We start from the raw sequence: 27,710 nt of genomic DNA on the forward strand, positions 1-27,710 counted from the left end.
TGGTAGAAACCCAGATTGCAAATCTAAAGCAGACTTTGGACTGCAGGCAGCCCAGGACTTTTCTTTTTCTCTCATTCCTCCTCACTCCTGCTCACATGAAGAGGGATTTTACACTACATTGTTTAGATCTTCTGTTTAACCAGTTCTTTTTCAGACCATCTCCTACAGAAGAATCAGGGACTGTGATCTGAAGAAGTCATACTAACTTGCAGAATCAAATTTTTTAAATGGGGATTAATTTTAGATCTTAGTTTCATTCAAAAAAAAAATAACACACCAGTGGACTCTGTAAAGAAATATCACCAAACAGTAAGTTTAAGGAGAATGGATCTCAAATAATTTTCTTTTGTTTGCCAAGTAAGTGGCTAACTGATGAATTTTTGTGGTTTGGACTAAAGCCCTAAGGCTTGAACACTTTCATCTAGATGAATCGACATATTTGCAAAGAGGGCAAGAAGAACCACACTCCTCTTGAATATATACATTTAATCTAATTTTGCTGATTTGATCTAATCCTTCTTATGCCTGCTTTTAAAAGATGGAGAAATTCAGGCTCAGAGAAGCACGGTTCTGGCCCAGGGTCTCTAAGATTGGAGTGGGGTGCAGTTTGACCCACTTTCATAGCTGGGTTCCTTCTGCATCCAAGCTTTAACAAAATATCTTACAGTTAAGCTTCTGTATCCACAGCATTTCCATTTGCAGAATCAGTCATCCACTGATTAAAAATAGGGGAAAAACTGCATCCATGCATGGTGATATTTTTTCCTTGTTGTTCTCTAAATGACACGGTATGAGTACTAGTCGTATAGCATTTACATTATATCAAGTAGTATAAGTCATCTGGAGATGCCTTGGAATGCATGGAAGGATGCACAGGTGAGAGACGTGGGCACCCCAGGAGCCCTGAAAGCTCTCCCTACAGCCCTGAGGGACAAGTGTAAATACAAAGTGCTCGACACTATCCACCACATCTTCAAAATGTTTATGGGGAAAAAAACAGCATATTGTGGCAAAGCTGTGCATAAATTTCAAAAATTTTTGGCACCAAATAAACTCTTTAATTCTACTTATCCACAAACTTTTGGAAACACCCTGGAAAATAAATATTGCTAATCGATGTATTGCCAAAGGGCTCCCATAAAAAGCAGTAAACAAAACGCTGTCCTTCTTTTTGTAAGATGATAATATTCGCATTTAGTGTCCTTATCAATCTACCTGTTACTACTCTCCCTTCCTGAAAATGCTCTTGCCAACATCTTTGGAACACTTGTCCTCCCAGTGCACTGAAGAGGATGAGATGGGAGACTTTTGTAGATGATGTGTGGAAAGGCTCACTTCATTATGTTTCATGGTCCCAAGTTGACTTGGTGCAGTGATCACTCCTCATTCTTTCATAATGCCTCAGATATCTCAGGGAAATGATGCTGATGAAATAGGTGAGTCTGGAGAATTCCCCTTGATCTTGGAAGCTCTGACAGAGACGTTTCCCTGGAGATCCCCCTTTCTTCACCCCTTCCTGTCTCAGGGAGGAATCCAAAGAACTGGCTTGCTTCAGTGACTCGTATTCAGGGTGTCCTCCAAATATAGATTTCTTATGAAAGCAAACCACAGGGTCTGCGAAAGGAGATACCACGTGCATTGAGTTTATTTTAGGCCTGTATCTGATTTTCCTCTCTATCACTTTGTGCCCTGTTATTCGGTCCAGGTTGCCTAACATAATTCAAAATTGTGTCCATGCTCACAGTAAGTCGCTAAGGTATATCAGTGGACACAAAATCTTACCACACCAAATCCATTCTGGAAAGGATGAAAGTCTGTTCTTTTGAGGGGTCGTTTCTTGTGCTGTTTTCCTGAGTTTAAATTGAGTAGAAAAGGAGCTCTATGTACATGAATGTGGAGCTCATGTTCTGGACGCTTCGATGCCACGGCCACAACCATATTACAGCTGCTTTAGGGTCTCCGTCTCCTCAAAATGTGGTTTGTGACTTCCAAGAAGGTCACTGTGTTATGTTTCTAACTCGCTTTTTACATTTCAAACCTGCCAAACTGCCACTCAGCTCTGGGTGTGGTACTGAAATGTTAGTAACGAGATCATTTCAGGTGATGGCTATGAATTATTATAGAAACTTCACACATTTGCCATTTTGTGTGCTCTGTGGTCTTGGGGAATAAGAAAAGGAAGGAAGGAAGGAAAAAGGGAGGGAGGGAGGAAGGGAGGAAGAAAGGAGGGAAGCGAGGATGGATCGAAGATGTTCTCGTTACATGCTGTTTTTCTCTGAGATGTTTTCTTGCTGCTCAAGTCTATCCTGTTTGGAGGAAGATGCTGCCTAGGTTCTTTTCTGTTTCCGGTGCTGGTAGAAGTGTCTTCATTGGCACTAGCATTGGTGTCTAGCATTGGAAGGTGTTCAGTTCCAAACTTCAAACCTCATATCCGATACAGCACAACCAACTGTTGATTGATTGTTGACTGAACTGGCATAGGGGCTTCGTATATGTCTAGCATGAAACAAAGCTATGACGTGAGCCCACATCACACAGGACTCCCTGGCCCAACAGAATATTCACACTCCTCGCAGCCTCCTGTGAACTTGGATGGACGGCTGGGGGTGGGGGGGCTGGCATGAGCAGGCAGCACAGATGACCACTAGAGGGAGTCATAGGCAACAAAAGGAAGATCTGGTTGTTTGGGGGTGATTCTCTAGCTGACTGGATGAATAGTGCTCAGAAAAGCCACTTTGTAGCCAGTGAGGTGACAGACCATCTGGCTTGGCACCCAAGTCTTACTTCTTTTTGACCAGACATGGTGCTATAGTAAGGGGTTTCCAAAGGAAGAATACTGGAAAGTGAAACCCTGCTTTGATCTGAGCCAAGCTTTTGGCAAGGTATTTCTCTGATACATCAGCTCTCTTAGCTAGCTAGTGAGCAACAGCTGCCCAAGGCCATGGACAATCACAAACCAGGTTTCCCCAACACATTTTTTCATTATGCATTTATATTTTTACTTAAGTAACACTTGTTTTAAAAAACCAACCAACCAACAGAAAAACTCCTTTGTAGATCACGTTTTTTAATGGCTTGGAGAATTTTTCTGTTCAGATTCTGCTCCAGGGCACGTGTCCTGATTCAGAGGTTAGGCCACTACTCCAGCATCCCATATTGGGCTGACTTGCTCAACTCCCAGCTCCTGAAGTTCCAGAAAGATCACCCTGCCCTCTCTATGTCTGCCTTTCAAATACATGAAAATAAATGCCGGGAGTAAGAGAACTGAGTGTGTCGGGGATTACTGCATGCACTGAGCAGCAGTTTCGTTTGAAGCATTGACAGTCACTTCTATGTATGTCCCGTCCCTGCTTGAAATACTGATTGATTGCATGTGGAAGGAACCACCTCCTGTCTTCCTGACTTGAACCACACTTCTGTAGACCGTTCATTCTATCCACTGGCGACATGAGTGCTAAAGACAGATTTCCTCAAAGACTTAACTCGGTGGCTTCCTTCTGGCCAGTGTGTGACCTCACAATATCTGGTCTTAGCCAACAGCTAGCTTCTACATAAATCAGTCTGCTCCCTTACTCAATTCCCAGGTTACTTCATTCACCCATCTCCGTGTTCACATGCACAGGGTTCTAGGGGGAAAGAACTGTCTCTTTCCCACCTCCCAGGCGGGAGGTTTAGACCTGAGTAGAGTGTAGGTATCCTGGGGATTGCAGCTTGTCCTCAAGGTCCCAGACAGGCAGGGAAAGGGGTGCATGGGGCGGGCGAGACAGGAAGTCATCCTGGGGCTGATTGTGTCCTACGCAGCAGATAAGTTTCCATCGTCGTGTTTCCTCCTGGTCATTTTGTGCCGAGTAAAATGCCGAGAGGAAAGGCAAAGTCAGAGCGTTGGGGAGGGACTAGCACCCAGAACACGTTCATGTGCTTTGCCTCCAGCTGGCTGTCACGCTTTTGTCTCCATCTTGAACATGCCTTCGAAGTAAGCCTGCATTCTATTTAAAAAATAAATCCTCCCATTCTGATTGGAGAACCTCCTGGATGAATCATCTCAAATCATAACTAACTCATCCCTCCCCAAGAATAACTTATATTTGACCTTGGAGTACGTGAAATGGATTTTCCACTCCTGATTCCTTTCCTCTTCATGGCACCACTGGCGTTTGTTTGCTTTTCATTGGCAGGGGGCAAGGGAGGTGTGTTTTCTCCTGTTTTATTATTAGCTGCATTTCCAAAGCCCATGCCAGTGTACAGTTGGGAAAGACAGAATGTTCCAGAAATAGGCAGGGGAATCCAGTGTGGGATTGCAGTTTTGGTAAGAGTCACCCGTATATGGGTAACCCGGTTCCCTGTCCTTTCTCCCTCACCTGCTCCCCCGCTAGACCTGCTGTCCCCAGAGTTCCATGTGCCTTTCCATCTCCTGGTGGAGTGAAGCTGAAGTGTCTCAGCTTCTAGCCTGCCGGAACTGCTGCTCTCCAAGATTACTGAAGCTCCACGCCGGGAAAAAAGAACAGCATTTGTAGCTTCCTTCATTTGTGCCTCTGATCTTACCTCCTGTGACCTTGGCTGGGTACATGGTCTCATTTGCCCTGAAGAGTGTATCGGCCACAAGCCAATCAGTGTGGTTCCCTGAGATCTCAAATAGAAAAATAAAATTAAAGCAATTTAACGATTTCCTTGTTTTTTGAAAAACTAATGGCTTTTTCATTTCTTATCTAGGTATACTGTGATGTCAGGAACACCTGAAAAAATTTTAGAACATTTTCTAGAAACAATACGCCTCGAGCCAGCTTTAAATGAAGCAACAGGTACATTTGTAGACCAGTTTTGTGTGTCTGTTAAATTCATGCATGGGATTGTGTCACATAATGCAACATAATTAATTAAAAAAAATTCACGCATGGGAGGTAGATGTTTGGCTTAGTGGGTGAGATGCCAGTTAAGATGCCCACATTTCACATCAAAGTACCTCTACTCAGCTCCAGCTCTTAATTCTACCTCCCTTGCTGACAGACCCTGGGATGCAGTGGCACTTGCTTACGTAATTGAATTCCTGCCTCCCATATGGGAGGCCCCAATTGAGTTCCTGGCTCCCAGCTCTGGCCCCATCCCAGTGTCAGCTAATGTGGGCATTGAGGGAGTAAAGCAACAAATGGGAGCTGTCTGTATGCCTCTCGAATGAATGAATGAACCAAGTAAGCAAACAAGGATAGCCTTGTAAAAAAATTATATACATAAATATGTATATGTGTGTATGTGTGTGTGTATATATATGTAACAGATAACTTGAATACATGATATATGTTGCCCAAGCTCTCCAGTCGCAGCTCTACTCTCTGGACACCTTCAACACCTTTGTAAGAATTAGGAGTGGTTTTCTATAGTTTTGTCAGAAGTTATCATTCAGATCCCACCTCCCCTAGCCATCTATCAGATTATTATTTAACTTTCCCTGACTTCCATAAAACATAGGATGCTGCTTTCGTGAAAGATCTAGCCTTGTTCCAGTGAGGAATCCACTGACTCTCTCTGTGGTTGTAGATTATTGGGCTTCCCCAGAATGTAGCTGGGGTTACCATCCCACAGCACCACAAACTGGTATTGGAAGCAGGAGAATTTTATTGTCTCACAGTTCTGGAAGCTGGCAGCAGCGCTGATCCCTTCTGAGAGCTCTGCCAGGATGGAACCTGTTCTGTGCTTCTCTCCTGGCAATTGCTGGTTTTGCTGGCCACCGTTGGCATAGAAGCAGCACCCTCACCTCCGTATACCCCATGTCTCTTCCCCTACATACCTATCTGCCTCTGAGTCCTTGTTCCCCCTTAACGATAATGCCTCGTCATAATGGATTAGAACCCATACACATCCCCACACCTTACCTTGACTTCATGTACAAAGAACCTATTTCCAAGTGAGGTCACATTTTGGGTACTGGTGATCTGCGTAGGTCACACGTTTTGGGAAAGGTAAAATCTAATTCATTTGGGCAAAATTGAACCTAGCAATCAAGATGACTGATTTCCATGCTGGAGTGAGTACCTAGGTTTGATTTCCAACTCCAGCTCTTGTCTCTGGCTTTCTGCCAGTGCAGGTCCTTGAGGGCAGCAGAAATGACTCAAAGACTTGGGTCCTTGAATTCTTGGCTCATAACACTGTCCTGGCCTGGTTGCAGATGTTGTGGGCATCTGGGGAACGAACCAACACATTGGAAGGGAGAACGACATTCTCTCTCTCTCTCTCTCTCTCTCTCTCTCTCTCCCTCTCCCTCTCCTCCCTCCCTCCCTCCCTCCTCCCTCTCCCTTTCCCTCCCTCCCTTCCTCACCCCTTCCCTTTTTTCCTTCCACTCTTTCAAAGAAATAAATTATTTTAACCATTTTAACACAGGACCCTCCTTAGAGTGAGCTGAGCATTCAAGACCTTGTCCACGCTGGCACTTTGGTTTCCACGTTTTGTATGACCTTGGAACAGCCCCCCATTCAACTTTCTCCTTGGTTCCTGATGTTACTGGCCTGTCTCAGAATGGTGTCATGAACTAATATTTTCAGAACACTGTGCTCCACAGAGGAGTGTTGCTCATTAAAAGAAGTTCACAGGTTCTCTCAACCCCTTAGTGATGGCTCAAATCAGTTGCAATTGATCTGTGCTATATAGTCAAGGAGAAGTAGCATTCCTAGTGGTATATACCTTTTAAGAGGACTTTACCACTGACTTCTAATTTCACCTCCTCATTAGATTTTGTGTGGATCTACTTTCTTTTTTTATAAAGATTTATTTTTATTATTATTTTTTTTTATTGGAAAGGCAGATATACAGAGAGGAAGGTCTTCCGTCCACTGATTCACTCCCTAAGTGAGCGCAACGGGCCGATGCTATGCCGATCCGAAGCCAGGAGACTCTTCCGGGTCTCCCACGCGGGTGCAGGTTCCCAAAGCTTTGGGCCGTCCTCAACTGCTTTCCCAGGCCACAGGCAGAGAGCTGGAAGGGAAATGGAGCTTCCGGGATAGAACCGGCGCCCATATGGGATCCCGGGCATGCAAGGCAAGGACCTTAACCACTTGCGCCACCGCGCTGGGCCCTGGATCTACTTTCTTTTTAAGATTTATTTATTTTTTTTTATTGGAAAGGCAGATTTACAGAGAAAAAGAGAAACCGATTTTCTGTCTGCTGGTTCACTCTACAGGTGACCTCAACGACCAGAGCTGAACCCATCCAAAGCCAGGAAGCGGGCATTTTTATAGGTCTTCCGCACAGGTGCAGGGTCCCAAGGCTTTGGGCCATCGTCTACTGCTTTCCCAGGCCACAAGCAGGGAGCTGAGTGGGAGGTATAGGAACTGAGACATGAACTGGCACCTGTATGGAATCCCAGCACATGCTAGCCCCAGTTTGGGTCTTCAGTTCCTTGCGCATCTTGGCAGTCAAGAGCTGCACTGGATGCTTTGGGCTAGGCCTGTGAAAAGGAAAGCCCCTTCCTGCCCTCAGGGAACTGATAATTAGCTAGAGACTCAAAGGAATATGCAGGAAACATCAGCACAGCAGAGTGTGGTAGGAGCTTCCTGGCCCGACCAGCTGAGGGCAAGGAAGAAGGAGGACCCTGGTTTCTGCAGGGCTGGCATGTTCTCAGGTAGGAGGAAGAAAAGGCGGAAGAATTTGGGGTACAGTTCTTGGAGGGTCTCAAAAACAACACTAAAGCATTGGAAGTAGTTAAGGGCATCCAGGCGAGAGGACTCTGATAAAGGGCTTCGCTAGAAAAACACAACTGTGGGGCCCTGAGCAGTGGCCTAGCAGCTAAAGTCCTTGCCTTGAACGCACAAGAATCCCATGTAGGCACTAATCCTAATCCCACCAACCCCACTTCCTATCCAGCAGCCTGTTTGTGGCCTGGGGAAGCAGTCAAGGATGGCCCAAAACCTTGGGACCCTGCACCTATGTGGGAGACCCGGAGGAGACTCCTGACCTCTGGCTTTGGATTGGCTTAGCTCAGGCTGTCACAGCCACTTAGAGAGAGTGAATCAGTGGATGGAAGCTCTTCCTCTCTGTCTCTCCTCCTCTCTGACTTCCCAATGAAAATAAAATTTAAAAAATAAAGAAAAAAGAAAAAGACAGGTGTGTGCAGAGAATAGAGAAGCGCTCTGAGAGACCAGATAGTAGGAAAGTGCTCTCAAGAGGCAAATGAAATCTCAAAACTGGAGGTCCAGAACCACAAATCGGGACAAAACACAGCTGCCTAGGATGTATGGTTGCTCAGTGCAAGAGGCAGAGTCTTCGTTGCATTTCAGATTGGCTCAGAAGGAAGATGCTACCAGCTTAGACAGGAGAAATCTAACAGATCCTTCCTGCCCATGGAGAACAAGTGCAGCCTGCCTTTGAAAGTCACTTCTTGGGGAAATGGAGATTGGGTGATTGCTTCTTTAAAAATGGAAGACTGTAAACATTCTATGGCTAGTACGTGGGGTAGGATTTGTGATCCTTCGTGTGTGTGTGTGTGTGTGTGTGTGTGTGTGTGTGTGTGTGTGTGTGTATGAGACTATAATGAATATTGGCTTTCATGCACTGCTTTTCTGATTATTTTTTAAGTTAGAAGTAGTATTCATGGTTGTGGATAACAAACAAATGAATGTCTTTCTCATAAATTCAAGGTGCTATTGTCCCCCATTACTTTCCTGGATATTAAAGAGAATCTTAGAGCAGGTACATATAGCATGTAGATATGGTGAAGTGGAGGATCCAGAATGTGTATAAATTAGCCATATCATGAGGAATGCCAGAGTTACAGTGAAACTTGTCTACATCACAGAAACAAATATTACTGAGTTATGACAAGCCATTCTCCTAGTTTACCAGAGCATCAATTTTTTTTTTTTAGCCTAAGCGCCATTAGCTTCCTAAGTTTTTGACCTCTGTGGGCCAGCATTAGTCAAAGTGACTTGGGAAATTATTTTCTAGCAGGAAACAATTGCTTAAAAATCAGTTCTCAAATGTTGCTGCATGTGAGTAGAGACAAGAAAATGACCATGAAATGTGAATTTGGGAAGGTTGGCCATGCTGGGGACCAGCTCCCCGTCGTAGACCACCCATGTCAAATGCATTTGCAGAATTCCCCCGCCTGTGCTGCCCAGGTCTTCTGGCTGGCATGCAAGCAGCCAGAGAATACAAACAGCCTGCCAAAGTGCCTCCAGATATTAAACTCAGAGAAGCCATGGGTCTTCTTTGCTTCAAGTACAAAGTTTTATATAGCTCCTATCTGGCACCTACTATGCTTCTTCTCTGGTTCAGTATGATCGGACTAGAATGACTGGTGACACTGAGTGGCAATCGCCTGGGATTACACTATACCTAAATGAGCATAATGGTGACACCTTTAGTCACTGATAGTTTGCCAATACAAAGTCATTAATAACGCAGACACTGGAAATGTAGCATACAGAGTGATGAGTTTCTCATCACTTTCTATTTTGAAGAGTTATTTGAGTTTCCCAAGTCTCAGTCAGCAGGGTTCTGTTTACTAACTGAATCACCGCATGGTGCCTCGAGTTCTCAGTGGCAATAGGCATACTCCCGGCTCCTAGATTTGGCGCCAAAGGGTGCTGCCACCTGGACCAGCTGGGTCATGCTGTCTTTGCAGGGAGGATCCTCCCCTCACGGTTGAATGGTCACCATTTTCTCCTACTGGAGAGCTTTGGCTGCTTCCCATCCTTCTCTGATGCTTCCATCTCTGATCTCTGATGCTTCATCATCTCTCTGCTTTTACTATCTCTTTCCCCGGCCATTTTATCACCTTCTTATCTTTCATCTACTCCTCTGGGGATAAATTCAGAAAGAAATGAAGATGCTGAAAAATAAGTATGCCATAAAGTAGACAGGGAAACAACTATGTTTTTATTCTGTGTGTATGGCACCACCCTGGTGAAAGACTCCTTAATAATTTATTTCAAGAAAATTACTTGAGACTAAGGTGACTAATGCTATTATATAATATTGGCTCTTTTTAATGTTCTAAAAATTGTAGCTTTCATTTCAAGCTATTCTTACCATTATTTGTCTATCAAGTGCTTCTATGTATGGTAAAATCATATCCTAGACCAATGTATAAGAACCATTAGCCATGAACAAATGAATAGGCACTCTGGCTTCCACAGTAACCTAATTTCCTCCTCTGCTTTTCTCCCCTCCAGATTCTATCTTAAATGACTTTGTTCTGATGCACTGTGTTTTTATGCCAAATACCCAGCTTTGCCCTGCCCTTGTCGCCCAATATCCTTTTGTTGTTGGTAAGTCTCTGTCCCCCTGTAGGTTCCCCATGGGTGCATGGCCATTGTCTCACCTTACCCTCTGAAGGTAAGTCATGTCCCAGCCAGAGTTGGGTTTCCTGTTCTCCTCAAGCTCTAAGATGCCAGTGGCTCTCCCCCATGTAGACTCCAGTTGTTTTTGATGTAGGTCTGCCATGCATGTAGGTGTGTTTCCACCTCCTCATATGTGTAGAAAAAGGTGTACCGCATCACTTCAAGAAGGTGATGCTGGCAAGAAATGTTTGTGCCTGGAAGGAGGGGTGGAGAAAGTTATGGAAACAAATCTGGGAGTGGCTTAGTCTTTGTTTCTGCTGCTATCACAAGATACCTGAACCTGGATAGTCAATAATCAATAGAAATGCCTTTGTCTCATGGGTGTAGAGGCTGAGAAGCCCAAGTGCACAGTGCTGGCAACTGGTAGGATACTTTGTGCCATTTCAACCTGTGGTGACAGGTGGAAGGGCAAGAGAGCACGAGAGTGAGATTTTGCCTTTATGAGAGATCCACTCCCACTCTAAGACTATATAAAGCTTAAGGTGGTGACTCGGCCAGGCTGCTTGGTGGGATGGACTGATGGTGGTCCTGTGTTCTTTCTCCAGGCTACAGTGTCAATCAGGTTGCTGCCCTGCTGAAGGAAGTGCACGTTGCCCTAGTGGAGGCTTTGATTTTCTTCATCCTAGTCTCATGTACCTCCTCTTCCAAGCAACAAAATTTCCTTCTTTGTCTTTTTTTTTTTTTAAGTGATTAACACATTGACTTAAAGATACCAAAGGCATTCCCACTAGACAGCCTGAAGACTGAGCTTGTTTGGGCTAGCTTTTTAATGCTGTGCTGAATAAGACCAGTGGCTGAACACTGTAAAAGAAATCTGAGCTCCCCTCCCCGCCCCCGCCTCAAGCTTTAGGGAGCAGATGAAAGTAAATTTTCAAATTCCAGTTTATTTTTAAAGCAATAAAAATTTAGACCCCAAAATACTTTGACTTTCTGAAGAAGTCAATTATATTAAAGGAGAGTTACTTTTTTTTTTTTTTAGCAATCCAATCAATGTAGTGTGTTTTCTTTTTCAAAATTATAATTACCTGATTCTCATTTTCTTATTCACCCATAATTCTCTTTTTAAAGTCAGCAGAATGTGTGGGGATAGGAGATTGGAGTTGAATGTGTTTCTCAGAGGGAGCTGCAAGGGTGAGATTTGGGTGTTTATTTGTCTAGAAGCCATCTTTTCAAGTAATGACAGCTTAATGAGACTTATATATATTATATATTCTTTCTGGCTCATATTCAGTTTTTGTCAAGTCAAATTAACATATTCAGGATTTCTCCATGCTCTTTAACTCCATGCATGGTAATCATCATTAGACCTTTGAGATTTGTCAGAAGGAAAAATAAAAGCCACCGTTGGGTTCACATGTGTTTTAGTGTTTGATAAACCTAAGGCATACCAAACCAGCAGAGTGAGTCCCAATGGGCCTAGTCATGCAGTCGTTACAACACAAGGCCCTAACACGAAGATTGCAGTTTTTGCACATTCCGATGGTATCATTTATTAGTTAGTTCTCCAAGAACTGCACATACACATTTGTATCACTAGCTTCTATTTTTAAAGCAACAACTCTTGGAAGAAAAGTCCCTACTGCAGCCAGGTAGAGGGAAAATGAGAGTGGCAGGGAGGGGAAGACAAGAGAGCGAGCAGTAGAATCGCAGGACTCCTGTGGTCTCAACTCCTCCCTCTTCCTTTGTGGGCTGAGGACTTCTGGGGACTAGGGTGATCAGTATTCCCGACAGCCCTCAGACTCCCTCCTTCACACTGGGTCCTGTAGAACTGTCATTGCCCTTTGCTGTGCAGTTTTCAATCAATTCTGTGTATCAAACATCATTCTGAGCACATTGGCCCATTTTATACTCCGTAAAACATTGTATATTACTTATATACTATACCAGTATTATACTATATAACTACTATACTATGTGAGTGAACTACTTAGAGAATCTTACTGGGCTTGTGTTAGTTTTGTTTTACAAATGAGAAGCCTGGAGCTTTCCTGCACTCCCCTTAGAAGCAGAGAAGCTACCCCAAAGCAAATGGACCTGTCATCCAGGTCTTAGGATCCCCAGTTTGAGTTTTGTCATTTTTTTCCACCCTCTTTAAACTGTTACTGATTCTACAACCTTTCATTGGAGTCATAGAACGTTTGTTAACATGCTTATTGATACTTTGGTTGGGCAAAATCAAGCAGATCCTATTTATTGAAATCAGATAAAGTGCTTTGTAGGACATCAATCTATCCTAAAAATCCTCCAGAATTTTCTTGAACAACATGCTTTTTCAATTTTAATAGTTTTGCCAAAGTGCCAAGGCTCTTAGGGAGATCTGTTGACCTCTTTGTCTATTTGCCTGGGGAACTCAGCGGTGTGATCATAATCAATGAAGGTTTCCAGTGGTAAACGAGCCTTGTGGGGAGAAGCCAGAGTGAGCTTTGTGGCTAGAACATCCTGCAGGGGTGGAATCTTTGCATACCACTGCTAGTCCATCATCATTAGCCTGGAAACCAGCAGCTATGAGGAACTGAATTTTTAATGTTACTGAATTATTATTCATTTAAATTTAATAGTCATATATGGTTAATGACAACATAAGCTTGGTCCTATGATATAAGACAGCGACCCTCTGACCAGAACTGCCATTCTGTAATGCTTAGTGAGGGAGTTCCCAGAGTCCAGGAATTTATCCTGCTTACGTATAAGCAAAACGAAAGAGTCCTGGTGCTGACATTAAGGTTCAATGGGCTAGTCACCACCTGCAATACTGGCATCCCACATGGGTGCTGGTTTGTATCCCAGTTGCTCTGTTTCCAATCCAACACTTTGATAATGTGCCCTAGAAAGCAGTGAAGAATAGCCCAAGCAGGAGTTCTAGGTTTCTGGCTTCAGCTTGGACAGCCTTGGCTATTGTAGTTATTCAGAGTGTAAAACAGCAGATAGAATCAATCAATCAATCTCCCTGGCAACTTGACTGTTTAGTCTGGCTACACAGAGTAATTGACTGCTCTTGCCAATGACTGACACTCAAATCGTAGACCCAAGGTAGACTTGACCAGTAGCTTGCTGGACTGTTTCGTAAAAAGCCTTTTCAAATTTTTTTTTAAGCCTTTTCAATTTTTGTTGGAAAGACACATTCAGAGACAGAAAGAGAAACAAAAAAAGGAAAGATCGTACATCCCATGTTTCACTTCCCAAATGGCCAGAACGACTGGAGCTGGAGCTGGAGCCAGGAACCTCTTCTGGGTCTCCCACACAAGTGCGAGGCTCAAGGACTCAGGCCACCCTACCTCCCACCTCACTGCCTTTCCCAGGCCATAAACAGGGAGCAGGATCAGAAGTGGGGCAGCCTGGATACACACTGACATTGATATGGCTGGCACTTGCAGGTGGAGAATTAGCCAACTGAGTCACCACATGGCCCCAGGAGGCTTTTCAACAGTTAAGAAAAGGATACAGAAATGTGGGACTCCAGTTCCCGACAACAAACTGAGGAGACTGTACCCTGTGATAAAGCTGAGACGAGCAGAGGGGGAAACATAAGGTCCATGATAACATCATTAGCATTTGGACCGATTCTGAAGCTTTCTGTGCCAGTACATTTTTTTGTTGTTCTCTCATTTTTGGCTTTTTTATTTTGTGTTACTGAATACAGGTCTTTGTTGTTTAGGACAGAATCTTACTGCTGCTAAAAGAATTTTAAATGAAAATGACTCATAATTAAACTTACAGAAATTTCAATACAGCCATCACTTTGGTAAAATATTTTCTATTACCATACTAATGTTCTCTGGCTTAGTGTTGAACATAAATTTAATGCTCTGAGCTTGGAAATAATTAGTTTCCTGAATTAAAAAGAAAGAAACATTGAATATGGATTGGCCACCAAGGCTTACCCGCTCTCCCTTTTTTTTCTTTTCTTGCATTTTATTCCTGTACTGAAACAAACACAGCAATTTTCCTTCTGGAAAAGGAAGGGTGCCAATCATGTGTTTCTCCGTGAAAAATGACCTGGAGATGTTCCCTGGCCAAGTGTGTGTAGGTTCTCTAAGGGGAAGATTTGACAAAGTGTGCTTTCCTTGTTTGTGGGAAATTTACAAAAATAGCCTCAGATTCATACACTTCAGATGAAACCAAGTATCAAAAACATTTATTGGATTTCTAAGGAAAACTTTCAACTTATTTTATTGCTGCCAAATTTTATCCACGGAGTCCCCACTTGATTCTGAGAGTGTTTGATCCATATGGCACTATCAGAGCAATCTATTTCTGCAGATATACAACTTGAGAGCTGATTTCTGATAGAGGAGATTTGGCTTGATGGGCATGTGGCCATCCTGTGCCACTTGGGAAAAAAAAAGTGGTTATGGCTGTTTTATCCAGCATGCCACAGGCATTTCATATATATATATATATATATATTTATATCAACACTAGGTACCATATATTTTCTTCATTCTGTTATCCACAAAAAGGAAGTTAGATTGAACTGCTAAGTAATCTGCCCTCAAGTTACATGGTTATTAAAAGTTAGAGCAGGATTTGAACCCAGGTAGTATGTTGTGTTGGGACGTATCCTAACTGCTCTGCAGTGAGTTCAAGCCGCTGGTTTGAGACTTTAAGGGAGTAGGCAAGAACTAGAGATTTCAGGAAGTGAACAGAATTCTGAAAGCTGGCCAGGACAAAGATTTTGAACAAGGCACTGGGAGCTGCCTAAAGAAATCGACAGGACGGAAAGGGCTCCAGTGGGGTCAGAATTAACAAGTGCACACAAGTTTGTGTTGTAGGACTAGCATAGCAGAGTTAAATCCAAAATCAAGTCTGACGAAAAATTCTAAAACTGTCCAATAAGAATAAGATGACTTCCCCAGGAGCATGGAGAGTCATTTGATAACTGGGATGAGTTTGTATAAAAAAATGGAAAATAGGATTTAAAGTGTGAGTTAATTTTAGTATAAAAAACAAATAAAAACCCTGATTTTTTTTAATACATGGGAAATATGTAATATGAGGAAGCTGTGCATGAGCTTCAGTTTTTGCCCCAAACTCATTTTTCCATAAACTTTCTGGAAATGCCGTGACTTGTTTTGGGCACAGTGGTGCATATTTCGTTTCTCTTCATCTCATTTCATCCTTAACAACAGCCCTGTGAAGTCTGCTCAGGAGGAAGCCAAGGTTGTAAATAGTCCATGAGCTTACACAAAGGTTCTAAGTGAGGAAGCCCAGGCATTCTAAATCTTGCACTTGCGTTTCCAAGAGCATACCACATCAAGGTAGGGACAGGCCCCACCATCAAGGGGAAGGGCTGCTCCACAAAGGCAAGTGAGGCAGTAAAGGGCTCACAGACTGTTATGAGGAAAGCCAACTCCAGAAGTCAGAAGAGCCGTTCTAAGGACCTGATTAGAAGCTGTATTTCTCAACAATTACCCTTAACCTCTGCAAGCCCCTTTAGGATAATACAGGTAATTATGCTTGCCCTACCCACCTAGCCATGTCGTTGTGAAGATCAAATGAGGCTCTGTGTGTGAAAGTGCCTTAGAAACCTTTAAGCCCCATATAAAGATTGCCATAGCCTTCATGCGAGAAAGCTGGCACAGCCGTAAAGAAAGGGCAGAAGCTTTGCTGCACTGGTGGGCAAATGGCCCCCAAAGTTTGTTTTCAGCTGCAAGCAGAGATCTTGTATGTAAATCAGGGATTTTAGAAAACAACAACATTGAAGAGTATCAGTTTGAATGTTGATAAGTGTTTTATAAATAGCTGCATAATTAGCATGTACTTACTGCAAAAAGTATACAAAATATGTTATTCCCTGTTGTAGGCTGTAATGAATCTGCTGCCTCTACATCCTGGCAGGTTTTCACTTACTTTCCCCATGATCGTTTAATACATGGCACCATTATTAGCTGAATTAAGAATAAGTAAATGAGCAGTAAAAAAAAATACAGAAAAATTACAGGTGCCTGTGGTGAGTAAGATAATAACAAGGTAAAAATATATGAAATAATTACAGTGTTTGAACGGCAGAGCCGGTGTGAGGAAAATGATTCAATGGAATATTAAGCCTGCTGGTGGCAAGGTGGAGAGTATGTCCTACACCATGGCCTTCACCCCGTCTGATTTTCTGCCCTAATAATAGCGAAAACAGATCCTGTCTGTCCTCAGCTGCGCATACCTGTGGTGCAAGGAGCTGGTCCAGTTCAGCAGTCCCTAGGCCAGTGTGTCATCGTGCAGACTGAACGCAGAGATGGGAAAGCTGAGATTTGTATAAACTTAATGTACCTGGCGACAATGATTTCCTATGGCCGACTTAAAGGGCATATCTGATGTGTGTTTGATATCTTGGCAAACCTGGGAATGCAGGTAGCTGAGGGAAAGGGTCTAAAATTGCTGTGACTTGAGGGAAACTTTTTTTCTGTTTTTCTTGAAAATATATACTTCCATAGCAATTTTAAACAATGCAATTGTGTTGTTTAAGGTAATCAGTGAACAAACATTTGAGAGTTTTCTGGTTTAAGCTTTCTGTGTTCCCAGTCCTTAGCTAGGGAATCAAAAGATCCATGATGAATTTAAGACAAGGCTCAACTGTTAAGGATTTTGACTCAATGATCTTAGTATAAGATGTTTTCTTTATAAGAGAAATCTCAACTTAGAATTTGAATAATCAGAAGGTGTAGTGATATTTAGTGAATAGCAGTGAGCCTACAACCAAGTGTCGTGGAATTAGGAATCTTGATATTCAGTAACAACTTTTCCTTGCTGGATGTGTGACAGAATCATTAGATGTTTTCTATCTGCCATTCACATAAGCATGAGCCAAGTATTTATTTCAGTTAATGCTCTTCCGATGTTAACTATCTCTTATATTCATGATACTTACTTGTTTATAATCATTTTTAAATTGCTATTTTCCTGTAGAGGACGTAAATTTTATTCCTCTTGGCACTTTTCCCTCACATAGTTCATGCATGATTCCACTCTTGCCTAGACGGGTTTTCCTCAACCTTCCTGGAGTGTTTGAACTTATAAACATGCTATATTTGAAATATTATTCTTCATTTTGACCATTGCAGTTTTGACCTGTTGGGACAAGAAATCTGCTCAAATAGACTTTATTCTTCGACTGCTACCTAAAGGCAACAGATTTCCTGCTCTCTCCATTTTTTTTAATGAGATTCATAGAAGTCAAAGGTCTCATCAATCTAAAAGCATGGGAGATTGTGGAGGGGACAGACAAAAGCCCCTCACCTGTGACCACGTCAGGTAGAATCAACGCCGTATACATTCCTCTTTGTGTTGCTTAAACAGTTCGTGCAGCAGGCAGTTGAGGAGAATAGGACAGGGTGCTTCCTGTTGAGTAGAATCCTTGAGGACAGACCAGCATTGTGCTGTGAAGGAAGTCTGATCTCTACCTCCACCTTCATGCATAAAAAGTTTTTGAGGGAAATAAGGCAAGACTTTGCAGAATCAGTGAATTCTTTTTTATTTTTCCAGAAGGAAAAAATTTAACTGTCATGATACATGGAAACACATGCCTTCTAGTTCCTCTGGGCTTGGTCAAGTGCATTTCCCAAGAGGCTGAGGAGCTGTTCAAGGACAGGGGTCACTCAACTCTGCCTTAGATACTCAAGATGCTGGATCAGTGATAGCAAAACCTGAAAGTTCAGTAGAAGAAAATAAAAATCAGAAATCTCTTTCCCATAAGGATATTTGCTTCCCAAATGCAACGATTCTTACTGATTTCTTGAGCCAAGCATTAATGTCTAATCATCATAGCCACTGTTTAGGACTGTGAATGTGTTGTTGCTGGAAAGAGCCTTGTCTGTGTTTGAAAGTCCTGCCATTTACTCCCTGAACACTCTGGGGCAAATTTCTCCTCTCAGAACCTCAATTTGTCCATCTATGACTGTATCTTCTTTCTTATCTGTTGATAGTATTGTATGTTCACATGAGCACACTGGACATACTTTAAAAATTGTAACACTCTAGACATGTTTGAAATGTTAATCAATTGTGTATTCTGGGTTTTTTTTTTTTTTTAGTGATGGACAAAAGACAAATTTCTACATCAGAAAGAATGACCAGAAAATCATCACCCTGGCCTAGAAACAAGGGAGATTTGATTCTATTTCTCATGAGCCTGTGGGTGCCGCTGATATTGCTGTACCTAAAACATGAAGTAGTTTCATTTCCTTCTTGAGTTCAAACCAAGGAACATTAGAAATGTACCCACTTGATACTAATTTGATATCTTAAGCCATATCAACTTCGTACAAGTAGAAAAGATTCTTGCTGTATCTCTCATATTTCATTTCTACTTTTTCAACATGTGATCCAGTGGAATGTTTCAAGTCCTTAGCTAATGTACCTAAGACTAACTCAGCTATTGGGGAAGAATGATACCCACTCTGTTAGCCAGATGTGCTTGCATGGTGCTTACTAAGAGTAAGCTCTTAATTATTAATTGGTGAGACAAGTTGAGTAGTTTTGTTACACAACTACTTGTGAAACACTTGAATTTCTTGTTTTTGAAAGGTAATGTATTTGAAAACAGACTTACCTCTAGAAAACCACATCTTTACTTCAGTCATGTTGTCTTGGGATTATTTTCCCAACTGTAAGAGCTCACCTTTATTCATCTGAGTGATATTATCATCTTTGAATGATGCAAATATACTCATACTGCATGTGTAGCACAATATCTTTAAGCCACAGGTTTACACAATAACCCAGGACACAAAGTAACAGTCTTTCAAAATTGATGTGACATCATAAAACCTAAATTGGCCCATGGTTCTACAGAGTAGGGTCATCAGGAAAATTGTCTCTCACATACAGTCTCACTTAGGTCTAATGCGAGTGGAAGGAAGAATCCTAGACAGTGTTAATGTGAGGACTACCTACCTGACACTGTCAAAGTGACGACCGTCTAATTAACTCACAATAGCATCAGGGTAAATGAGCATGATGCAGCTGACATTAGGGCATGGCTCAGGTCATAAGGGCTTTAAAATGCATTGTCTTCCGGCTTAAAAATTTTCACTGCCTTATGCAGTTATCAAGGTTGGCAGTCCTTAGCTCCTACCCGATCCCACCTCCCCCCGACCCCCGCCACTTTAGCCATTCTTACTTTCTTCTCTTGACTCCTATCCCACAAAAAATCAGAAGATGTCCCCTGCCAAATCTGCTACAAGCCAGGGTTCCTTTGTCTTAATCCACTTTTTGGTACTACAGAATGCTTGAAGCTAGGTAATTCATAAAGAGAGGAGGTTTATGGTTTTGAAGGCTAGATGTCCAAGATGGGATGTCTACATTTGCTCAGCTGCTCGGAAGAACTTCATGCTGCCCTATACATGATAGAAAAGTAGAAGGACAGGAGGTGCCCACTCCCCAAGTAAGGGAGGAAACAAAGGAGATGACTCCTTCTGACCACCCATCCCCAAGGACTGGTGTTGTGGCCCAGCAGGGCAACACTGGCATCCCATCTGGAGTGCTGTTTAGAGTCTTGGCTGTGCTACTTACAGTCCAGCTTCCTGCTAATGCACCTGCAGATGCAGATGCAGAGGAGGATGGTCCAAGTGTTTGGTTTCCTGCCACCCATGTGAGAGACCAGAATAGAGTTCCTGGCTCCTAGGTTGGACCTGGCCCTGTCCTTGACTGTTGTGGGTACTTAGTGAACCAGCAGATGGAAATTTCTAACTAAAATAATAGAATTAATAAATAAATTTATTAATGAGTGAATATTTTAAAAGCCACCAGGTTTTCTTATGAACTAAGACATCCCTAAAAGAAACAATCTAATCTCATGAGGAAATAGCCATTCCTCTTCAAGGCCCTGCTTCCTGACTGCTGTATTGAGGTTTAAGCCTCACTATGACTTTTGGTACAGATAAACCATCTGCAAATCATAGTACCACCACGCAGGTCACCACAAGCTTAAACACAAGAGTGACATACGAAAAAGGCAGCATATGGCTTCTCTTAAGATCCGTCTTGCTTGGGGGCTGGCTTAGCTCAGACAGAATTTGGGAATTATCATGTGACCTCTTTGCTTCACAGATGACCAAGTGGAGGTATACAGCTGCTGAGTGACTTGCCCAAAATTGTATCACCTGGTATTGGCAGTAGGAGGATTCAAACCCACATCCTCCAATTCTTGGCTGAACCATTACATATTGTTCAGTTGATTGAAAATCAGTTTCTTGGTTCCACTTTTAAAAAAAAGTGGTCGTAAAAGTAGTGCTCAGTATTGCTAGTCTTTACAGAGAAGACCAAATGATAGATGCCTCCAAGCAAGAGACTAAGGGGTTAATCAGAAAAGAAATGATTTTCACATAAAGCAATTGTTCCTTTTTTTTTCTTTCTTTTTTTTTTTTTTTTTTTGGTTGTTGTAAGCTCAGTGAGAATTGTAGCAATACTGGTTGAGCAATTTTCTTTTTTATGAATCTTGTGCTCAATTTATGAAAGCCATTTTGTAACCCATTTACATGCAGTAAACCTTTGCTTTAAGGTTTTGCCATTTACCTTGATCATAATTATTTATAGTCCTTTTAGAAAAGGCCCTTTGCTGGGGTTCACTTTCAAACACATCACTGCCATGAGGCACTTTTCTGCAGTGCTTTCCAGTTGTGGTTGTAAGCGAAGGCAAGGCCAGTCTTGTTCCTAGTTGTGAGGCCCAGGTGGTTGTATGATGGCAACAAAACTCATTGGAATCTCTGGGTCAAAGCCAACTCTGCACTCTTGCTACCTAATCCTGCCATTTTATACCCCTTCCTGCCAGTTTGTTCCCTTGTAGAAACGAAATGCCACACTCATTGCAAAATTATTAACCAGAGTTTTATTGCATATGAGTTACCATGTAAATTGTGAAAAGTTGATCATCAACTAGTTCTTTATAATGTGTACTAGTATAAATCACTGGGGGAAAAATGAATGGTATACCTACTCTAAAATATTTACTGATCACCTGCTATGTTCTGCCTAATGTCATCCCAAGAATATCAACCAAGAATAGGGGCTTTTATTCTTGCCCTATAATAGGCAACCACTGTGGCTGTATTAAGGAATATATTTTTTAAAGTTCTAGATGTAATTCACTGGGTAAGCATGGTAGTGAATACAATACAAATAATGCAAGCCTCAAGGGGTTTATACTAGGATGGCAAGAAGCAGGTACACAAACTGACAGGGAGGTGGGTTGTGGCTGTAGCAAGAGCAGCAAGCATGAAGGGCGTGTCCTTAAGCCTTTATCCCAGGATTGATACAGCAGGAACTTCCTTCTCTTGTCACTGGGCATTTATCTAACTCTAGCATTGCTTATTTATCCAGGCACTGTATCGGGCATGGCCTCAGCAGGACTAGATGGCCAAGTCAGGCTTTTCCAGAAATCCATAAAATAAAAGGGATTTAGAATTATGGGAATCAACAAGAGGTGGCAAGGCATCCTTATACTAGCAACAACAAGAGAGACAAAGGGCAATACAAGGCAGAAAATGAGTGTGGGAGCTAGACATAGCAGGATTCTTTGTCCACACTCAAGTCCAGGTGGGAGTTAATGATGAGTTTAATTACTTAGCAGCTGTCAGATCATAGTCATCAGGTGCTGGTGAAGGTTTGCGTACATTTGGTGTGAAGGTTTTTCTTGAGAGTGACATCATATCTTTTAAAAGGCTGGCCTTCTGTCACTCTGTATGAGCTGTATGTGAAATGGCTAAATGTCTTCCTTGACTCCCGGGCACCTACCATGCACAGCCTTCTCAAGGTACTGAACAGGAGAAAATGGATTATGCCCTCAACAACAAGAGGAGAGTCATACGCCTGGTTCTTCAGTGGGCTGCCACGTATGGAGACCTTCTCCAGGAGGATGATGTGGCCGTGGCTTTCCTGGAGGTATGTGTGGCTGGTGGGGGTGTGGGGGGCTCAAGGGGATCCTTCCTTCTAAGAACACACTTGATCCTACCCATAGGCACAGCGGATTCCCTGGGGAGACTGTGCCGTTGTACATTCTACACATTGTTAACATCTTCATTCATCAGAGAGGTGCTCTAAGAAAACTGACAGAAAACATCACCCATTATCCTGCCACTCTAATTCAATAACTGGTTGCATTTTAATGTATTGTCATCTGGTTTCTTTTCCTTAGCAAGGTTTCCTAGAGTTGTAATCACATAGAACCCATCATTCTCCTGCCTTTTCTCCTTCATCCCTACATAAGGATGTTTTCCCCATGTCAGTAAAGTCTTGTAAGATAAAGTCTCCCACTGCTCAATTTTGTTGTGTAGCTGTGTCCCAGATAGATTTGTTTGTTCCCATCATGTGGGATTGGTTTTCACATTCAGAGAATACTGGTGCAGTGACCATGATGTACATTGATGTCTGTCCTTGGTTATGATTGTAGGTGTGGGATTATGAGGTGAGTGATAGATCTTTATGAGCAGAGGGAAGCAGCTACTTCTGTTGAGGAATTACTGGGACCAGGAAGCGAGGGGCTGCACCATTTTTGTAACAGGGTGTCCTGTGCTTTGTAAACCCTGCTGTTAAGTTCAGCCTCTGTTTTCATTCCTGTTTCTCTAGCCCCACAGGGCAGCACTGGCCCTGGCATTGAATCCCCAATTACAGAGACTGCCCTTGGTCTGTGCACATGTGTCTTAAAGCCCCTAAATGGAAACCTTGAAAAGCACCAAACCCTGTGTGTACCAGGCATCTTCCTATATGCACATGCCTCTGCTGTCAGTACATCAGCACACAGTGGGAGATTAACAGCAGTGATAATAAAAAAAAATAGGAAAATCATAACCATGGGCTCTGATTACAGTTATGTAGAGGTGATCAGTCAGTTGTCACGGGGCAGGAAGCTGATGTAGTATGGACAGTGTTGGATAAAAACATGCTTCCCGTTCCAGGCAGTATGGCTGAGCCCAAGTGCTGGCCAGCGTTCCCACTGTCTGCAAGGGTGTGCAGGTCTTGGCTCCTGGCAGGGCAGGGCACATTTGCCATGGCTGGGTGGTCAGGCCAGTGCCCTGCAAGCCAGCATGGAGGCCTGGACTCAGAACTGTGTGAAAGATCAGAGCTGCATTTTTGCCACTATTCACTAGGCACACAAGTGGCATATGTTGAATATATCAATAATATTCAACATAAGTATTAGAATTCCCCTGAGAAAAACTGAGATAAAACAGTCACCTTGAGGTGTAAAACATAAAATTCCCTTTTCTAAAACATTTTCTTCCATTGCTTCACATACAAATAGATCCACAATACACTTGGAACTTAAGTTTTTGTAAAACTTTTCATTATGATAAGAGAGGAGTATCTTTTAATATAAAATATGCCATTTGAACCATGTGTTAAATGGGTGGTTCCATGGCATTTGTTACATTTGCAGTGTTGTGCCATCGTCACTGTTGCCTAGTTCCAGAACTTTCTCTCATTTGCAGTTTTGAACTGAGACATCAGGCAGCATTTTCTTCTGCCCTTTTTCCTTCCAGTCCATGAGTCCTTGGTCTGGGCTGTTGGCGAATGATGATGTTAGAAGCATGTCTTTCCTGCTCTCTGTGGCAGCATGCACTTTTTGCATTTCTTGCTAAAAGCCTGTGACCCTTGTCAATTGCAGGAGTTTTATGTGTCTGTGTCTGATGATGCCCGAGTGATTGCCACCCTAAAGGAGCAACTTCCAGAATTGGAGAAGATCATCAAGCAAATGTAAGGAAGGGCTTGGCTGTGGGGCCTTCCTTGTCTTAACATGTCTTCCCCTAAGTCCTTTGTTCATATTGAAGAGTTAAAGCTGGTCTCTCAGCAACCATGTTGTGTTTAGATTTTAGGAGGTGGGTCCCAGAGTAACCCTGGTACCCTTGGCGCAGGTGTCCTGAAGGACCTAGGTCTTATTGGCTGCACTGAGCACAGGAGGGCAGCCTGAGGAAGAAGACCCTTGTTTGGGGAGCCCCAATCAGGACACTTGGATCCCTTCAGTTCCAAGGAGTGAATTCAGCAAGAAAATGATCAGGGACCTTGAAAGACTAGTCCTTGCAATTAAAGGTCACTTTCTGCTGCCAAAGCTATTGGAGAGACTTTTGTCCTCTTGTGAGAACAGAAGAATTCACACTCTGCCATCTTCAGTGATCAGTTAGACACTGGAGAGTGAACCTTCTGCCAGAGAGACTTGGCAAGGCCAAAATCCTAGGCCATCAACGAGGGTTCTGCCAGGGACTGGCCTCTGCCGGGTGTGTGTGTGTGTCGGCTATTCTTGCATGCTGTGGTCTCTTAGAACACAAAGGCTCACTCTGCCTACTGAAGGGACCCTGTGATTTCTCTCTCTACCAGCAAAAGTTATACACAAAGAATGCCTTTTAAAAGCAATCACCGTTCTATTAAATGATGTGTGTTCTCTATTTCCCGTAGCTCAGAAGATGCCAAAGCTCCACAAAAGAAAGTAAGTGGTGGGGTGTGAATCTGTTCATTGTAGCCTGCACAGTCAGTGCTCCAGAAACGCTGTACGTGTGTCGTGATTTCCCAACGTGACTTCTCTCATGCCATGCCTCTGATTGCGTCTCGGATTGTTCTCGGTGAGATGTTAGTGGGCTGGCTCCCTGTCCCTGATGCACTTGCTGTGCTTTTTTTTTTTTTTTACCAGCACAAGGTTCTTCTGCAACAGTTCAACACAAGCGATGAGCGAAGCCAGAAGCGCCAGCCCATCCGCGGCTCAGATGAGGGTGAGAATCTTCTCCCAACTCATAGCGTGATGTTCATTATTTAGAGTTAATGAAATTTTTCCCATGGGAAGGAACACCATGGACCCACAGAATAGCTTTTCTCAAGGTGCCCTTTGGCATTTGAGAGGATGCCTAGGGCTGAGGAGCTGGTCCAACATCCCCAGAGGCCTGGAGGGGAATGTGGAAGATCTGGGATGGTGGGGAGGGTGTCAAGGTTACTGATCCCTAGGAAGAGTGGTGGGAAGGTAGCTGGCACTTTAGAAGAAAGCAGAATACCTGCCCAAGCACAGGCTCCTGCCCTAAGCAGCTTCCTTAGCCACCATCACAGAGGGGAAGATGCTGGCTTTTGTGGCTAAATTGTCTACAATTTTTCCAAAGATTCCCAACCCAAAAGAATCATCATAACGATGATAACATGGTCATGTTAAGCCATAGATGAAGCTTGTGGGTTAGGAGGACCTCAACCTTAAGAAGTGCAGTAGTTGCCATTGATTTCCAGGTCTCTGTGAACAGAGGTGAGCCTGTGGATGCTACATAAAAGGTCTATTGGGCTAAGTTCCATCTAGTCTGTGTGGCCAGGCCCCACAGCACACAGAGTAAGGCAAGTGAGCAGCATTGGCAGCAGGTGCCAAGATCTGGGCAGGAGCTCCCATGCCTGTGTGCATCGGGGTTGATACCAGCCCTGCATGACACTACAGGACCAAGGTGATCTGGCCAACAATCTAGAGTTTAATAATCCTCTCTTTATTGTGACAAAGAAATACTCAAAAGGGAGGACAGACCCAGATTATCTGCCTAAAGATACTTAATGTTTTTCCCCAGGGCCTATTTGTAGGCTATACATAAAGTCTCTGTTGTTTTTGTGGTTGGGGATGGCCAACACCTGTGCACCTGTTCTTATACCCATGCTAGAGTGAGCAGTTTTAGAAGGGTATAGGCCTGGGTGTAGGTGTGTGCAAATATGTTCAATAGTGAGAATGACAAGATGGAACAAATTTGGGAGATGCTGTAAGCATTTTGCATAGTTTGTGGTTTTCTTAAGAACTCCAAATCCAACTTGCTCCCTTCTGACCCCCTTTACCTAGTTTTGTTTAAGGTCTATTGCATGGACCACACCTATACCACCATCCGGGTGCCGGTGGCTGCCTCGGTGAAGGAAGTCATCAGTGCAGTTGCTGACAAGCTGGGTTCTGGGGAAGGCCTGATTATCGTCAAGATGAGCTCCGGGGGAGGTAACGGCCTTAAATAGTACCTGGGGGTTTTTGAAAAATGGGACAGCACCTTCAAACAGTAACCATGCAAGTGATTGCAAGTCCATTGTAGGCTCACCCAGAAAGGTTACCTGGCGCCATGTGCTTGCTGGCGAATAATAGTGCAGGGCTGGCTGGGTGTTTCAGACCCCTGTCTGGAAGGCACCTGCTGCAGAACGGAGAGATGAAGTGGTTTATCCAAGGCGATTGGAACTGTGAGTTCTGAGTTGCCTGTCAGCCTGGTATTCTATCGAGTATAAACCTGAACTAAGAGCTGTAGGCCTGGGAGGCCTGGTAGCATACACCCTGGGGGAGACTGCCTAGGCCAGCAATAAGGCCCGGATTTCTACAAGTCTGACCCTGGAGGAGGTCACAGGCTGGTCTTTTGTTGCTGCAGATGGTTCCCTCTTCAGCTGGTAGAGAGGGCAGGAGCTCAACTTGTCCGATGACAGGAGGAATATTTCCTCTTGCTGTGGTCCATCTTGGTGACTCTACAGTGTCCTGAAACACCATTATTCACCTGTTCCATGTGCATGGGCTGCGGTGGGAGAGGATGGCTTACCTCACTGCTTGTAGGTGGGGCAGAAGTAGATGGTAGAGAAGCATCTACAGTGCATGCGGGCAAGAGTTTTCTGAATGGCCAGCCATGGCCTGAATGGCCAGCCATGGCCTGAATGTTCAGTCATGGTATAGGGAGACTGGAGGAAAGTTGACAGTGCCTGGAGCGATCCAGTGCCCTGCTGAAAGGCAAATGAGGCCCATGGAGGAGGGTTGTAAAATGCCTAGGTCATTCCCATGGTTCCTCCTACTTGGGTCCCAGTTGCACAGGTCCTGGGATGTCCATTCTTGCTTCTGGCAGCTCTCCCAGCTCCCTGCCTCCCTTCCTTTGTGCTGTCATCCACATTCAGTGGCTCATTGAGGCTGTCTCATCCCTGTCTTTGAAGCACTTTTCTAGAGACATTAGCCTCTCCCTTTATTCTTGCTCTCTAACCCCCTCTCTTCCTACAACAAGGATTTTCTTTCTTTGTTGTCTCTAAGCCCAGTGCCTGGTTGCAGTGCCTGGCACTTAGTATATGCCAAGTAAACAAGGACTGAATGAACTACTTTGAAGGACATTAGTATGAGGCTTAATCTAATTCAGAGTGTCACCTTCCAAGTTACGAACGAAGTGGGGGAAATATTTAAAATTTGCATTTGAACTCAAAACCTCCGAAACCCCCTGTACTGTCCAAAACCAATCTGTCTCCTATGTGCTGGCTAGCGTTATTACTGTCTAGAAACACAATTTGTTATATAAGTAGCAAGTGCGGTCTTGCTGGCTAATTACAGCTGCAGCGCAGAGCTGGGTGAACTGACCCTCAGGTATTTCTGATGCCGTTCTGCTGAGGGCATCCTGGGTGTTGTGTAGCTGTGCGAGAGTTGTGTCTGCCTTATTCAGCGGG

At 43.4% G+C, this 27,710-nt stretch overlaps 1 protein-coding gene across 2 annotated transcripts in view; it reads left to right on the forward strand.

The window, feature by feature from the left end:
- The window catches only part of RAPGEF4 (Rap guanine nucleotide exchange factor 4), a 295,713-nt gene that overhangs the window by 238,302 nt on the left and 29,701 nt on the right, over nucleotides 1–27,710 (forward strand). For both annotated transcript variants that reach the window (XM_040971724.1, XM_040971725.1), the window contains 7 exons: nucleotides 4,711–4,799; nucleotides 10,161–10,239; nucleotides 22,049–22,199; nucleotides 23,923–24,011; nucleotides 24,708–24,738; nucleotides 24,940–25,018; nucleotides 26,104–26,250. In XM_040971724.1, coding sequence (XP_040827658.1) covers nucleotides 4,711–4,799; nucleotides 10,161–10,239; nucleotides 22,049–22,199; nucleotides 23,923–24,011; nucleotides 24,708–24,738; nucleotides 24,940–25,018; nucleotides 26,104–26,250 — 665 coding nt within the window. The remainder of the gene's footprint in view (nucleotides 1–4,710; nucleotides 4,800–10,160; nucleotides 10,240–22,048; nucleotides 22,200–23,922; nucleotides 24,012–24,707; nucleotides 24,739–24,939; nucleotides 25,019–26,103; nucleotides 26,251–27,710) is intronic.

Source organism: Ochotona curzoniae, unplaced genomic scaffold (genome assembly GCF_017591425.1).
Source record: "Ochotona curzoniae isolate NIBS_2020 unplaced genomic scaffold, NIBS_Ocur_1.0 contig_2210, whole genome shotgun sequence".
Lineage (NCBI taxonomy): Eukaryota > Metazoa > Chordata > Mammalia > Lagomorpha > Ochotonidae > Ochotona > Ochotona curzoniae.